Source organism: Humulus lupulus, chromosome 1 (genome assembly GCF_963169125.1).
Source record: "Humulus lupulus chromosome 1, drHumLupu1.1, whole genome shotgun sequence".
Taxonomy (NCBI): Eukaryota; Viridiplantae; Streptophyta; class Magnoliopsida; order Rosales; family Cannabaceae; genus Humulus; species Humulus lupulus.
In genome coordinates this window covers 142,384,207-142,397,442 of record NC_084793.1, presented here as the reverse complement: position 1 = coordinate 142,397,442, position 13,236 = coordinate 142,384,207, and the positions used below count along the sequence as shown (strand labels likewise).

The 13,236-nt window shown below is 33.6% G+C and overlaps 2 protein-coding genes across 5 annotated transcripts; both read left to right on the top strand.

The window, feature by feature from the left end:
- The first annotated feature begins 884 nt into the window (after nt 1–884).
- LOC133822927 (potassium transporter 7-like) lies at nt 885–4,487 on the top strand. Its single transcript, XM_062255399.1, has 8 exons — nt 885–999; nt 2,198–2,440; nt 2,558–2,803; nt 2,904–2,954; nt 3,545–3,597; nt 4,182–4,296; nt 4,393–4,415; nt 4,464–4,487. The coding sequence occupies exons 1-8, from the start codon at nt 885–887 to the stop codon at nt 4,485–4,487; spliced, it is 870 nt and encodes a 289-aa protein (XP_062111383.1).
- Nucleotides 1,658–10,102, top strand: LOC133798556 (diacylglycerol kinase 3-like). Of its 4 annotated transcripts, XM_062236915.1 has the most exons (16): nt 1,659–2,046; nt 2,198–2,440; nt 2,558–2,803; nt 2,904–2,954; nt 3,054–3,148; nt 3,239–3,314; nt 3,545–3,597; nt 4,182–4,296; nt 4,570–4,651; nt 5,259–5,335; nt 5,431–5,589; nt 6,892–6,962; nt 7,272–7,349; nt 7,521–7,608; nt 9,075–9,144; nt 9,805–10,097. In XM_062236915.1, the coding sequence occupies exons 10-16, from the start codon at nt 5,264–5,266 to the stop codon at nt 9,867–9,869; spliced, it is 603 nt and encodes a 200-aa protein (XP_062092899.1). In that variant the 5' UTR covers nt 1,659–2,046; nt 2,198–2,440; nt 2,558–2,803; nt 2,904–2,954; nt 3,054–3,148; nt 3,239–3,314; nt 3,545–3,597; nt 4,182–4,296; nt 4,570–4,651; nt 5,259–5,263; the 3' UTR covers nt 9,870–10,097. The 4 variants fall into 4 exon arrangements, with proteins under 4 accessions (XP_062092916.1, XP_062092899.1, XP_062092907.1 ...); XM_062236932.1 differs by having other exon boundaries at nt 1,658–2,046; nt 3,054–3,314; nt 9,363–10,102; XM_062236906.1 differs by having other exon boundaries at nt 1,661–2,046; nt 3,054–3,314.
- The last annotated feature ends 3,134 nt before the right edge of the window (nt 10,103–13,236 follow it).

Sequence of the window (13,236 nt, the reverse complement as noted above, 5' to 3'; positions counted from 1 at the left end):
ATACAACATTTCTGAATGGCTATCTTGATGAAAGTATTTAAATGGTACAACCAAAAGGGTTCATAAAGAAAGGGGAAGATCAAAAGGTGTGCAAGTTTTTGAAATCCATTTATGGATTAAAGCAAGCATCTAGATCTTGGAATATCACTTTTGATGAAACAATTAAAACATATGGCTTCGAACATAATGTTGATGAAGCATGTGTGTATAAATACATCAAAGGAAAAGTGGTGGTTTTCTTAGTTCTTTACATTGATGAGATTTTTCTCATTGGGAACAATGTAGAGACATTGTCAAATGTAAAGAAATGGTTAGCTGAAAAGTTCCAAATGAAAGATTTGGGCAAGGCGAGCTATATTATGGGAATCCAAATCCTAAGGGATAGGAAGAACAAGCTCTTGGCACTTTCTCAGGCTAATTATACAGATAAGGTGCTTGAAAGGTTCTCTATGGAGAATTCCAAGAAAGGTCAATTACCGACCAGACATGAAATTTCTCTCTACAACGAACAACGTCACAAGACACCTTAGGAGGAAGAGGATATGAGAAAGTATCCCTATGCTTCAGTAGTTGGGAGTCTGATGTATGCTATGTTGTGTACTAGGCCCGACATATGTTATGCAGTTGGGATGGTAAGTCGTTATCAATCAAATCCTTGTTTGGAACACTGGATTGCAGTAAAGTACATTCTCAAGTATCTTAGGAGAACGAGAAACTTTATGCTAGTATATTCAGGGGGTGAGTTAAACCCTACTAGATACATTGATTCTGATTTCCAATCAAACAAAGACAGTCAAAAATCAACATCTGGGTCAGTGTTCACTCTTGGTGGAGGAGTTGTGGTCTGGAGAAGCATTAAGCAATCCAGCATAGCTGATTCAACCATGGAAACCGAATACATATCGGCTTGTGAAGCAGCTAAGGAAGCGGTTTTGTTGAGGAAGTTTTACACTGATCTGGAAGTTGTTCCAGATATGGATAAGTCACTAATCATGTATTGTGACAACAGTGGAGCAGTAGCTAATTCCAAAGAACCTAGAAGCCACAAGAGAGGGAAGCATATAGAAAGGAAATACCATCTAGTAAGAGAGATTGTACACCGAGGTGATGTGACTGTTATGAAGACAACGTCAGAACAGAACCTGGCTGACCCATTAAGCAAGACTCTTCCTGTAAAGTCGTTCATGGGTCACGTACGCAATATGGGATTAAGGGAGATGCCTCACTTGATTTAAGGGCAAGTGGGAGATTCTTAGGATTAATGCCCTAAAAGCATATAAAGGCATTTGATTGGTTTTAAATAAAAGTACAATTTTATTATATTTGAACGTTATAATTATTGTTTGAATTAATTATATAATAATATCAAGAAAATTCCCTATTCATCCATGAGAATATGATATTGTATTAATACGAGAGAATTAAGATCATATATAATGAATAAAATAGTCAATAACATATTAAAGTAAGAAATCTTTAATGAATGTTACTAGTACGGTTTGCTAAGCATACGAGATGCAAGTAATCTAGATTCGGACACTACACCAAATACCTATTTCCATAACACATAAATATAATCCTAATAAAAAAGAGTTATGCTAGAGTATAATGGGCATTTGTGAAAAAAAAAAGGCGGTAATAAAAAAGGGCGCCACTTAGATTTTTTTTCATTTTTGACCTCAAAATTTTTGAGACCCGATAGAGACCCAATTCTCATACCTTTTTTCCCCTTCTCCTTCTCGTCTCTCTCTTCCCTTCGCCCTAGCCGCACTCCCGTAACCACCATCATCCTCAGCTCCGACCACCTAACCACCATCCTCACACCCGTTTTTCTCCGAGCCAAGCTCCAAATCTCAGGCACCCGTGAACCCAACCCCCGAACCAAGTGACCCCAGGTGCGAGCCCACCTCTGCGTGCCTTTGACCCAGTGATCTCATCGTTCTTAGATTGAGAGAACAAGAACGAGATTGAGAGATAAACAAGGCTATGGAACCAGAATCTGGGATTTCCACTGCTCACCGCTCGACTTCTACTACTATAGGCCAGGTTTGTACCAATCTTTTCACGTCTTTATATATATATGTATGTATGTATGTATAAAGATGATAATTTTGGGGAGCGAATCTTTGTTAGATCTTGTGATGGGTTGGTGATGATGATTCTTAGTGTTCTTTACTGATAACCCTTTTTGTTGTAGCAATCTTCATGGCCGAGGATGTCGAGGAATTGTTACTAGCTTATCAGAGCTTTGGTGTAGTTTACGGGGACTTGGGCACTTCACCTCTTTATGTTTACTCAAGCACATTTTCTGGGAAGTTACAGAAACATATTAGCCAAGATGCAATCTTTGGTGCTTTTTCATTGATCTTTTGGACTCTTACTCTTATCCCTTTGCTTAAGTATGTCTTTGTCTTACTCAGTGCTGATGATAATGATGAAGGTGAGTGTTTTGTTTCCTCCCTTTTCATTCAATTTTATTCAATTCAATCCAATTCAATTCAATTTCAGTTTCAGTTTTTGTTTCATTTTGATTCATTTCAATTCAATTCATTTTCAGGTGGGACCTTTGCTCTTTACTCACTGCTTTGCCGCCATGCTAAGTTTAGTTTGCTTCCCAACCAGCAAGCAGCTGATGAAGAGCTCACTGCCTATAAATATGGTCCATCTTCTCAGCATGCTAGTTCCTCTCCCTTGAAGAGATTTTTGGAGACGCATAAAAGGTTAAGGACTGCCCTTTTAGTTGTTGTGCTGTTTGGAGAATGCATGGTCATTGGTGATGGTGTCCTTACTCCTGCTATCTCAGGTCAATTTTCTAATTGCTTATTTTGCTTCATATGTAACTACTGGTACTATTATTTCCTTGTCTCTATTTAACATCTTTGTAAAAAAAAAAAAAATTGCAGTTCTATCTTCGGTTTCGGGGCTTGAAGTTACAGAAAAGAAATTAACTAGTGGTAAGTTGTCATGTTTTGCTATATATATACATATATTTTATTTTCACTTTGATTCTTTATGAGTGACTTAACAAACTATGTGCTGCTCATTGTTTTTAGGTGAACTTCTCTAGATTGCTTGTTGCATCTTGGTCGGTCTATTTGCTCTGCAGCACTGTGGCACACATAGAGTTGCCTTTTTATTTGCACCTATCGTATTGATCTTGTTATTTTCCATTTTTTCTATTGGTCTCTACAACACAATACATTGGAACCCAAAAGTTGTTTATGCTTTTTCACCCCAGTATATTGTCAAGTTCTTAAAGGAGACTGGTCAAGATGGTTGGATTTCTCTTGGTGGGATTCTTCTTTCTATAACTGGTATGTGCTATATCCCACTTAATGGAAATAAACATCATTTTCATTGGCTTTGTTATGTTAAATTCCATTATGCCACTACTCATCTTTATAAGTCTGGTCAACCGTTAAGTTCTATGTAGTTTACTAAGGACAAAATGTCGTTATAATACCCTAAAAAAATGTCGTTATAGTTATAGAGTATATGTTTCTGTTAGTTAAATTAACGATAGGCATTTTCTAATTCCTTCCAGGAACCGAAGCTATGTTTACAGACCTTGGTCATTTTACTGCTTTGTCAATAAGGGTGAGTTTTATATTAGTATAATTTTTTTTGACTAAATATATTGAATTTCTTTTCTACACATAATAGGAAACATGTACATATTGGCTGGTTTGGAAAATTTAGTTTGGTGCAAGGCAAAGTAAAAGGAAAAACCACATGAATTAGAACCTGGTAGGAAAAAGCCAAGTAAAAGGAAGACCAAATGAGATCCAAGAGGGTTAGAATGACTGGTTGGGCTCTTGGTTTGCTCTCATAAGATCGGGGTTTGATTCCTCATGAGACCTTCCTAGAAATTTGTTAGAGTTTCCTGCCTCCCCCAAAGATTGTAGGTTCAATGGGAGAACATGTTAAAAAAAAATTGAAATAAAAACCAAAAAAGAGGACCAACTGAGTTAGCAAGTCATGTATAGAAGTAACTCCATTAGATGCTGCTGGAAAAGTAGAGCATAGTGTTGAAGATATTTCTTCAAAATCAAGCGTTTATACTTCTGTATTTTATTTACCCCAAATCACTGTGCTTTTGCAGGCCTTGTTCACCATGATGTAGTAAATGCTTTTTGGCTATCAACAAATGATAATTATGGTTCCCTTTTTTGTCTGTGCAGCTTGCGTTTGCTTTTGTTGTATACCCATGTTTGGTTGTACAATACATGGGTCAAGCTGCATACTTGTCCAAAAACCCCGATAAGATTCATTACAGCTTTTATAATTCAATCCCTGGTTAGTACTCCCTGGCATTATTAATATTGCTTCCAGAATTGCATTTTAATATATGAGTTGCTCTAATTGTGCTTTCTGTTCTTGCTTAAATTGCAGAATCTGTATTTTGGCCAGAATCTGTATTTTGCATAATTGCATTTTAATATGTGATGAATTTTTTCTTGCAGAATTTGATATCTGTATTATATTGACAGATCCCTGTGCTACTTAAATTCTTCCATGCAGTTTTGAGAATCTGTTTTGACTTGGGTAGTTTTATGCTCTGTTTAATAGGTCCGAAATTCCCTCAAATTAAAAGATATTATGAAGAAAATTCTTTTTCTGGGTAATACTTTGAACCAAGGGACTGCAAGAGGTGAGGATCTTCAATTGTTATTTTGACAGATTTTATTATTTGTGGATGCTGGAAAATTCTGTTTTATCATCTGATAGTTGCAAGTTCTTTTAAAATAAGACTTAGTTCCTTTTATGGCCATAAATCCGGAAGTTTATCGAAGTATTAGATAATGAGAAAATCCAAATACATTCAACAAATGAACATGATTAAGCTACAGCCTTCTAATTAAAAGTATCGTGTGACTGCCACAAGGCTAAGGTTATGTGACATCTCAATTTAGAATATAGAAAAAAGGCCATTACAGTGTCTGAGTTCACACTAGTAAATCACTTCTTATGTGTTTTTCTATATGTATTTTTCTCTCGAATGATCAGGAAACTATAAATTATCTAATATGAGGGTCTAATATGGTGGCTTGTATTGCATCAGTATTGGCATTTTTTTCTTCTTACTAGTTCAAGTATGATACTTCTCCCTTTTATATTTTGAAATCTTTGTTATCATAAATCATCAAATTTATTGCAAGGAAAACATATGAAAAATTTGAGACTAACATGGTAGAAATATCACCTTTATGATATATATACATGTGACCGAGTTGTTGCTCAACTTTTCTCTTCTGTAGTGTGAATGCTTCGCCATGAAGATAGCACATTAAGAATGATTAGAAATCGACAAAAAACACTAGAACGCTGGGAAAAGGTAACACTTTCTTGAGGATGAAATTTTATGTATCTATTTATTTTGTGGTGTGGTTTTAATCCAATTAAACTTACTGATATGTTTGTTTTGATTAGTTGAGGAAATATGTGATGTACACATGGGGCTTTAGCATATTAGATGATGACCACGACAACAAGAAAAATGGATCATGTTGCAGTGGTGATATCCTAAAATCTATAAGCGGAAAAGGATCATCACAAAAACATAGGCAACAGAGCAGAACAGATTCTAAGGTAGCCATGTTTTTGTCTTCTCCGTTGGGAGGAGGTGTTTGTATAATAATGATTGTACTTTTGTAGTGGGATTCATGTTCAATCTATGTCTTTTTCTCAGTCTTTTTGCATACTAAGCTAAGACTTGGTGGATTTCTTTGTATTACCATTCTTCTTCGTCATCCACTGCTAAGTAGTATTTATTATAACTGTGGTATAATAATATAAAGAGTAACTAACATATAGATATTGGTGAGATTTATAAATATAATGTTCCAAACTATAATGTAAATAATTTGGGGTCTGACTTGTGAAATTTTGAAATGATGAAATCAATGCATGTTATTGTAATCATAACCCAAATTTAGTGAGTTGTTGAACTAGATGACATGGATGTTATTGGCATATCTGGTTAGTTTTTTTTTTTTTGGATTATTATATTTATATTTTTAGACCATTTAGTCACTTTTCTTTCTTGTGAACTTGTCAAATTTTTCTTCAACTTGAGTTGTTGCTGCTGTTCCTTTTTTCAGTTATGTGCAGTAATACACCCCCTATATTCATATCCCTTGAAGATGAACTCAAGGAAAATAAAACATTTAAATAATCAAATAATGAAATGGTTTAATTTGGCAATAAGTTTCAAGACAATTATTTTATTTGATTGGTATTTTGGCTTGTATCCATTCATTTATTAGAGAATTGAACTGTGTTTTTTTATTTTATTAGATAAAATAGAAGCAAATAGAATATCTGAGCAGTATCTGCTCAAGCTTTTATTTATTAGGCTAACTTTTTATGTACTAAGGAAGGCTTATGTAGAAAATTTTATTTATTAGATTCAGCATGCCTATTTACTTGAAATAGAAAAATTAATATGAAAAACTCAATGTAAAGTTAAAAAATAGTTGAGGTTCAGTCAATCATTTTGTTTACAAGAGAGCATAAACATTTATTTTTGTAATGGGTTTTGTGGATTAAGTTGGGATCAGATTGTATGCTAGTTTTTTGTAATGAATCCACTTATGCTTGTTTGTTTTTATTGAATACCCGTTACCACTGGAATGGATGCTCAGGTGGCTTACGGCTTTCATCATTTACGTAATGAGAAACCTTACCTTGCACAAGGACCAATTTCTAATAAGATCTGGTTTGTTATCTTATTATGTGAAAAGTCTTGTGATTACGGACTGTTACCAATGATTTTTTAGAACTAAAATTGTTATTTGGATATTTGTATCTTGATGTAAATGTACCCTGCTGGAAAAAAGGCACAATGCTTATTTATTTTACCAGCTAAACTCTTCTAATTGATCATTGCAGCTGATCTATTCTGGTTATAGTTGCGGTCAAGGTTGGTTCTTTACACCTTGTACAAATGATCCACGATTAAGGTGAAATGTCTTTAAGTTTAAGCAGTTTGTTTTGTTAAGAGGGTTGTTCTGCTTTATGATTTGTTGTTTGCTGATGGAAATAATTTATCAGCAAGTAGGATTCCACTTTGATTTAATTTTATTCTCTTGTGCTTTTCTCCTTCTAAAATTACTGGGGCTCACGGGGTGAAAGCACAAAGCATATTTTTAAATGATTCTCTCCTGTTGTGGTTGATAATTTGTTCAGAGCTGTAGTCATTAAGAGTAACAATATTCTGCCTTGATCATAATCTGTGTTTGCTTACATGTCTTAATACTTTTTTGGCTCAGGGGACTAACAAATATTTTAAGGCTGCATGTCAAAAAGGTCAATTGCTCAGAATGGGAGCAAATTACTCTTCCGTCAAGGTACGTTTGTGAGTTTGTTTTATTTGCAATATAATTTTATTTGGCAATGTGTTTCTTCTTATTCTTCTTAGATAAGTACCATCTCTGTCGCTAAGTATTATCATCATTTATACATTTTTCATTGATATTCTTATTCTATAAATCTCATTTTGTAATTATGTGTTCCTCTAGTGTAAGAGCTATTGTTGCTTTAAATCTTCATAACTATGGAAGTGGACGACATCCCTGGGGTAATCTGAAGCCAGATTATTTGGAAAAGGTATATATCTCTCCTCGAGATAATGTTAATTTTCATTGGGTTTGTTAGCTCTATCTTATTCTATGTTGTATGTTGATTATGCAGATGCGAGCATGAAAATACTCGAGATTTGTTACTACAAATTTTATCTATTAAGTGGTAGCTGCTAGATTTGTTATGGTGTTCTATGAATCTGTTAGTCTTACTCTAATTTCTAGTCTTACTCTATGGAATGTTTTTCCATGACCAGATTATCTTTATTAAGTTATTCTAATTTGTTCTTGCTGTGATTTCCCCCTTTCATGTTTCCAATTAGTGGTTTTCTCTATATGGATTCCTATTGCAATATTATTCCTTAGTTTAGCATATGGGTACTGCCTTAGGGAAGATAAAGTATATATGTGTATATATATGTATTTATATTGGAATTGGTGAGCACAATAAGAAATTTAATAGAAGTAGATGACTGTTTGATCTTATATGTGTTCCTAGTTATGGTTGTTGTGGTGGTATTGTTTTTGTATTGTTTAGGCTCCTCCAGTTTATCTACCACAAAGGAACTTGCCTCCACCTCCTGTATATGTGATGAACAACCTGGTGACTGAAACCAATATGTATCAACACCATCCACCCCAGAAATTGATATGCTCTGTTATGTTTGGTTCTTGTGGGCTTCTTAATTAGGGATAGTTCAAAAGTGTTCTTCTTCTTTGTATTTTTTTGATCTGAAAGCATGCTGTATAAACTTTATTGCATGGTCCTCTCTTGATGATGCCTTGTCTTCTGTTTTTATAAGTATTTTTTCGTTGTAACAAAAGCTGTCTTTGAGTTGTTCCTTGAGTCACTGCCATGTGCATCTTGTTCAGCTGACTTCAGTTGATTAGTGAATAATATTGTAAAGTTTGGCAAAAATGCAGATTGATACCACTAGTAATTTTGCTGACTTTGAACTTCTCTTTTGCAGCTTTTTTTTGCTGACTTTGAACTTCTCTTTTTCAAAAATACAAAAATGTAGACATATGAGTAAATTGAGTTATTATTGTAGCTTTTTTTTAATCAGCTTTGGCTGACCTCTAGTTTTGGGATTTTATTTTGCTTGTTTCTTAGTTTTAGCTCTCGGACTTGGAAATTGTGATAATCAAGCCGTGACCCAATTTTTGTTTAAATCCTTTGATGCTTTCCTCATATTAATCTAGATTTTAGGATTCTCATCTTTAATAGCTGAACCTTTTTTTTTTCTTTTGGCAAAAGTGACATGTTTTATGTAGAATGGTGTTTAATGGTACATGCAGTTCTCTTGTATGAAGTTTTGGTCATTTGTTTCTATGTTTTCTGCCTTTGCAATTGCAATTGAATCTATTATATATGTGCAAGATTTATAGTTTGCTACCTATTATGTGCCACAGAAAATCTGTTTCTTATTGCAAAGTTTTAATATTGATATTTCTTTCCATGCTTATTTTTGCATGACTAGAGCTAATTTTCAGATTAAGCATGCCCAGCATCTTACACCTGGGACTGCAGACTGGTTTGGTAGGGATTATTGCTTCAGTACAGGTTCATCACAGCTCTCTGTTGCACTCTAGTAACATACTGTAACATTTAAGGTTGAGTTTTGAATTAAATGTTGGTTTCTGTGTGTGATACTAGATATGCATTTTTTTTTTTAAGAAACTACATAATTTAACAATGAAGTGTAGATAATCACTACAACAAAGTGAAGTAATTGTCACTTAAGGTTCTTATTTTAATACTTTTCCATAAAACTTGTGTAGAATTTGGAAATATCTTGTCTTGAAAAGAATTTGGATATGAGACTCGGGTAGTCACCAAAGAAACTAAACCTAGTCTAATTGCAAGTCTTCTATATATCATATTAACTGAAAATCTAGCTTTCTAGAGACTACAGAGATATTGATTACTCCTAAATTATTCATGCTATATTATAGGAAGATGACATGCTATTTAATTGAAACTAATCTAGATTTCTGATGAACACTTAGAATCTTGTGCAACTGGGATATCTAACTGAAACTAATCTAGATTTCTGATGTTTTGACAATACTAATTAACTAAAAGCTTATGCAGCAATACCTGCTAGGCTGTGTGTTTTGCTTTAATGGGCATTGAGTGTGGTAAATACTGTTCTTTTCCTGTGTACTGTATTATGTTTGTTTCTTGCCACTTTAATGCTCTTGTCTCTTATCATTTGCCCAGGGTTGTTGAGATCATCTGCACTTTGGTCAGGAAATTATTTCCTAATCCTAATAGTGCTGCTATAATGGCCATGGGTGTTTACATCTTGGGTTCATGGGAGGAGCTGCCATTACAATTGCCCTTCAACAACTCAAAGGATTGCTTGGCATAAAAAAGAATTTCACAAAGAAGACAGATATTGTCTCTGTTTTGCGCTCAGTGTTTAATTCAACCCACCATGTTGTAATATGATTTCTTAAGCCTAGAATAGTAGACTAAATATTGTAATTACATTTGAGTAATTAATAAAAATCTATTTATGTTACCTTATTTGGCTTAAACTTTTATATTTGTTTTCCTAGTTTTGTGCAAGTAAAAAAAGATTATGTTTCTCTAAGCTAATATAACACATGTGTTATACTAAAGTGTAGTATAACACAAATAATGTGTTATACTAAAGTGTAGTATAACACAAAAAATGTGTTATACTAAAGTGTAGTATAATACAAAAAAAATGTTATACTAAAGTGTAGTATAACACAAAAAAAGTGTTATATTAAAGTGTAGTATAAAACAAAAAAACTGTTATAATCGACTATAAATAACATAATTCAACACTTATCTATATATTAAAATAACACAGAAATTGTGTTATCGTTGACAGTACAATAACACATCTGTATAACACTGATAAAATGTTATGTAAAGTACCCTGGCCTACGATAACATAGTCTATCTTAACACATCAGAAAGTGTTATCGTAGGTTTTGATAACACATTTTTGGTGTTATTAAAAGCATTTTTTCTTGTAGTGGGATTACTGATGTGAATAGACATCTTACTAAAGGTATTGTATATAATAGAGATTACATATGACAAGACCGATGAGAATTAATTATCGTTATAAACTTGCCATTTGATGTAAAGATTTAATTCTTGTCATAATAGATTATCATTTGTAGATCAGTCTAAATTATGAGTATTCATGAACTCCTTTTTATGTTTATTGGATCTTTTGATTCACTCGATAAGGTCTCTTAGAATAATGAGGCTAATGACTTTTTTTTTTTTGGAGATTCAATATCATGGATGGCTGGGAACATGAATTATAATATTGGAATCCATGCATTTCTCACAGATCGAATATTGGTTCCAGTAAGGGTTTATTCTAGAAGTAAATAGTTATTGAGCTCAAAACTATAATTAGATTATAGATTAATTATTCGCTAGTGAATTAATGGTAGTTAAGGATCAAGAGGTAATTAGAAGGGTAAAACAATAAATTTGACTAGCTCTAATTAACAAACTAATAAATGGAGGAAAGAACTACATATATTGATTATATCAATGGACTACTAGAGAAAACTCTGTAAATATAATTCTATAAATACTTAGAGTGCAATTCCATATTTATAGTGGAGTAGTCATGGAATTAATAAATAAGATTATTAGATTAAAGAGTTTAATTAATAATCTGGTTTATTGGAGCTTCGTATTATAGGTCCATGGTCCCCAGATCACCTCCGTCCTACACTGTCAAGGGTAAGGATGTCAAAACAAAGATTTGTTAAGAGAAATGACTAAATTGCAAAGGAATTAATTTTCCAGGGCAAGGAAATAATTATTTGATAATTATGGGTAATTGATTAACTGTGAATTAATCACTTATTTAACTATATAGTTTTTATTTTGAAAAACTATAGGTTAAAATTAATATTAATCTTGTTTGGATTAATATAAAGAGAGAATATAATAAATATCTTATTTATAATATGATATTTATTTATTTAATTTAAATATGATATTATAAGATAAAGTTAATTTTGAATTAACTGATATTTATGCTGGAATAAATATCTTGTCTTAAAAGTTGACTAAATAAACAAATGAGAAATTTAGGGCAACCCTAATAGGGCTGGGCGACACACACTACACAGTACAATGTGTGGCGCCTAGCATCAGGGTTTTTATCCCTAGGATTTGAATTTTGAACTTCAAATAATTTTTTTTAATCAGTTATTTGATTATTCTTTTTAAATATGATTTAAATGGATAATTAAATGAAAATATCTAATCATTATTAATTTGAATTATATTTTAGTTAAATAAATATTATTTAATTAGATTAAATATCTTTATAAATCTTATATATTTGATATTCAGATAATGATGGTTAATAAGACACTCTCTCTAAAAAGTGATAGTTCTCTCTAAACCTAAAAACTATTCTAAACATTCTCTCTGTCAAAACTCTCCAGATCTCATGTGTTGAGTACATCTAGGGAGTCACATAAATCAACCTTTTGAATCCTACGTGCCCACACACGTCGTTGTGTGTTTGAGGATTGGTCTGGAAGATCAGGGTGCGAGATCTAAGAACACTGGATAGGAAGATATTGATTTATACAAAAAGACTCAAGGACACTTGATAGGCTACAAGAGGTAATCCCTGATCTATTTGTATGTGATTTAATATTTATATATGTATATGATCTTGAATGATTTTAATATTTATTAAAATGGATCCATATATTCCGCTATGTACCTTTGATTTGATCATTTAATAACAACAATGGCAAATGAAAAAACTACCCTTGAGGGGATTTGATAGAGAGATTGTGCCCTAGGGGAATTTAGGTCATTGTCACTCTTTCCTATAGCTTAAGGAAACCAGAAAAAGAACAGAGCTACCATTTCTCTCTCTCTCTCTCTCTCTCTCGATCATTCTCCCTCTTTCTCTCTATCATTGGTGTCTGAATTTTGGAGGAAAACTAAGTGAATTCAAGGCTTAGGAATTGAAAGCTTGAGGATTAGGATTGATTAGCTGTTGCTAAGAAGATTTAATCCACAGTTGAGGCAAGCACCAATCCCTATTTTGATTCAGTTATGCTTTGGTTTTTTGTAGTTCTTGAGCTTTGAGGCTCAAGGTAATGAATTTTAGTTTTTGGTGGAGTTTTGAGGGAGATTGAGATGGGGTTTAATTGCTGGTTTGATGTTGATGTTGTATTGGGATTAAATTCTGCCTTTGGGTATGATTTGGGATGGTTTTTGGTGAGTTTTGGCTGAGGAATTCAGGGTAATTTCTGGGATCTTAGGGTCGCGCCGTGACCCTGTTCTTGGGGCGTCTCAACCTGTGTGAACCTAGGGCACATGGGCTCTATTTGGAGTAAGTGCGCTGCGAACCTCAAGTTCCAGTCGCAGTGCGTGTCCCTGGACAGAGGCAGCGGAGGCCTTAGATTGGAGGCGCGTCACAACCCTCAGGGGAATATCACGGCCCTCATAGATAGTATTAGCGAAGTTGGATTTTGAGTGATGGGAACTAAAACCTAAGGGCTCAGGATCGATCCTACTACCCGGTTTAGTAGAATTCGAGGTCTCAGAGGCTAGGACTCGGTCCAAAAGCCTTTTTTCGCTCGTTATTGACGAGATTCTATATTTGGTTATGAATAGGTT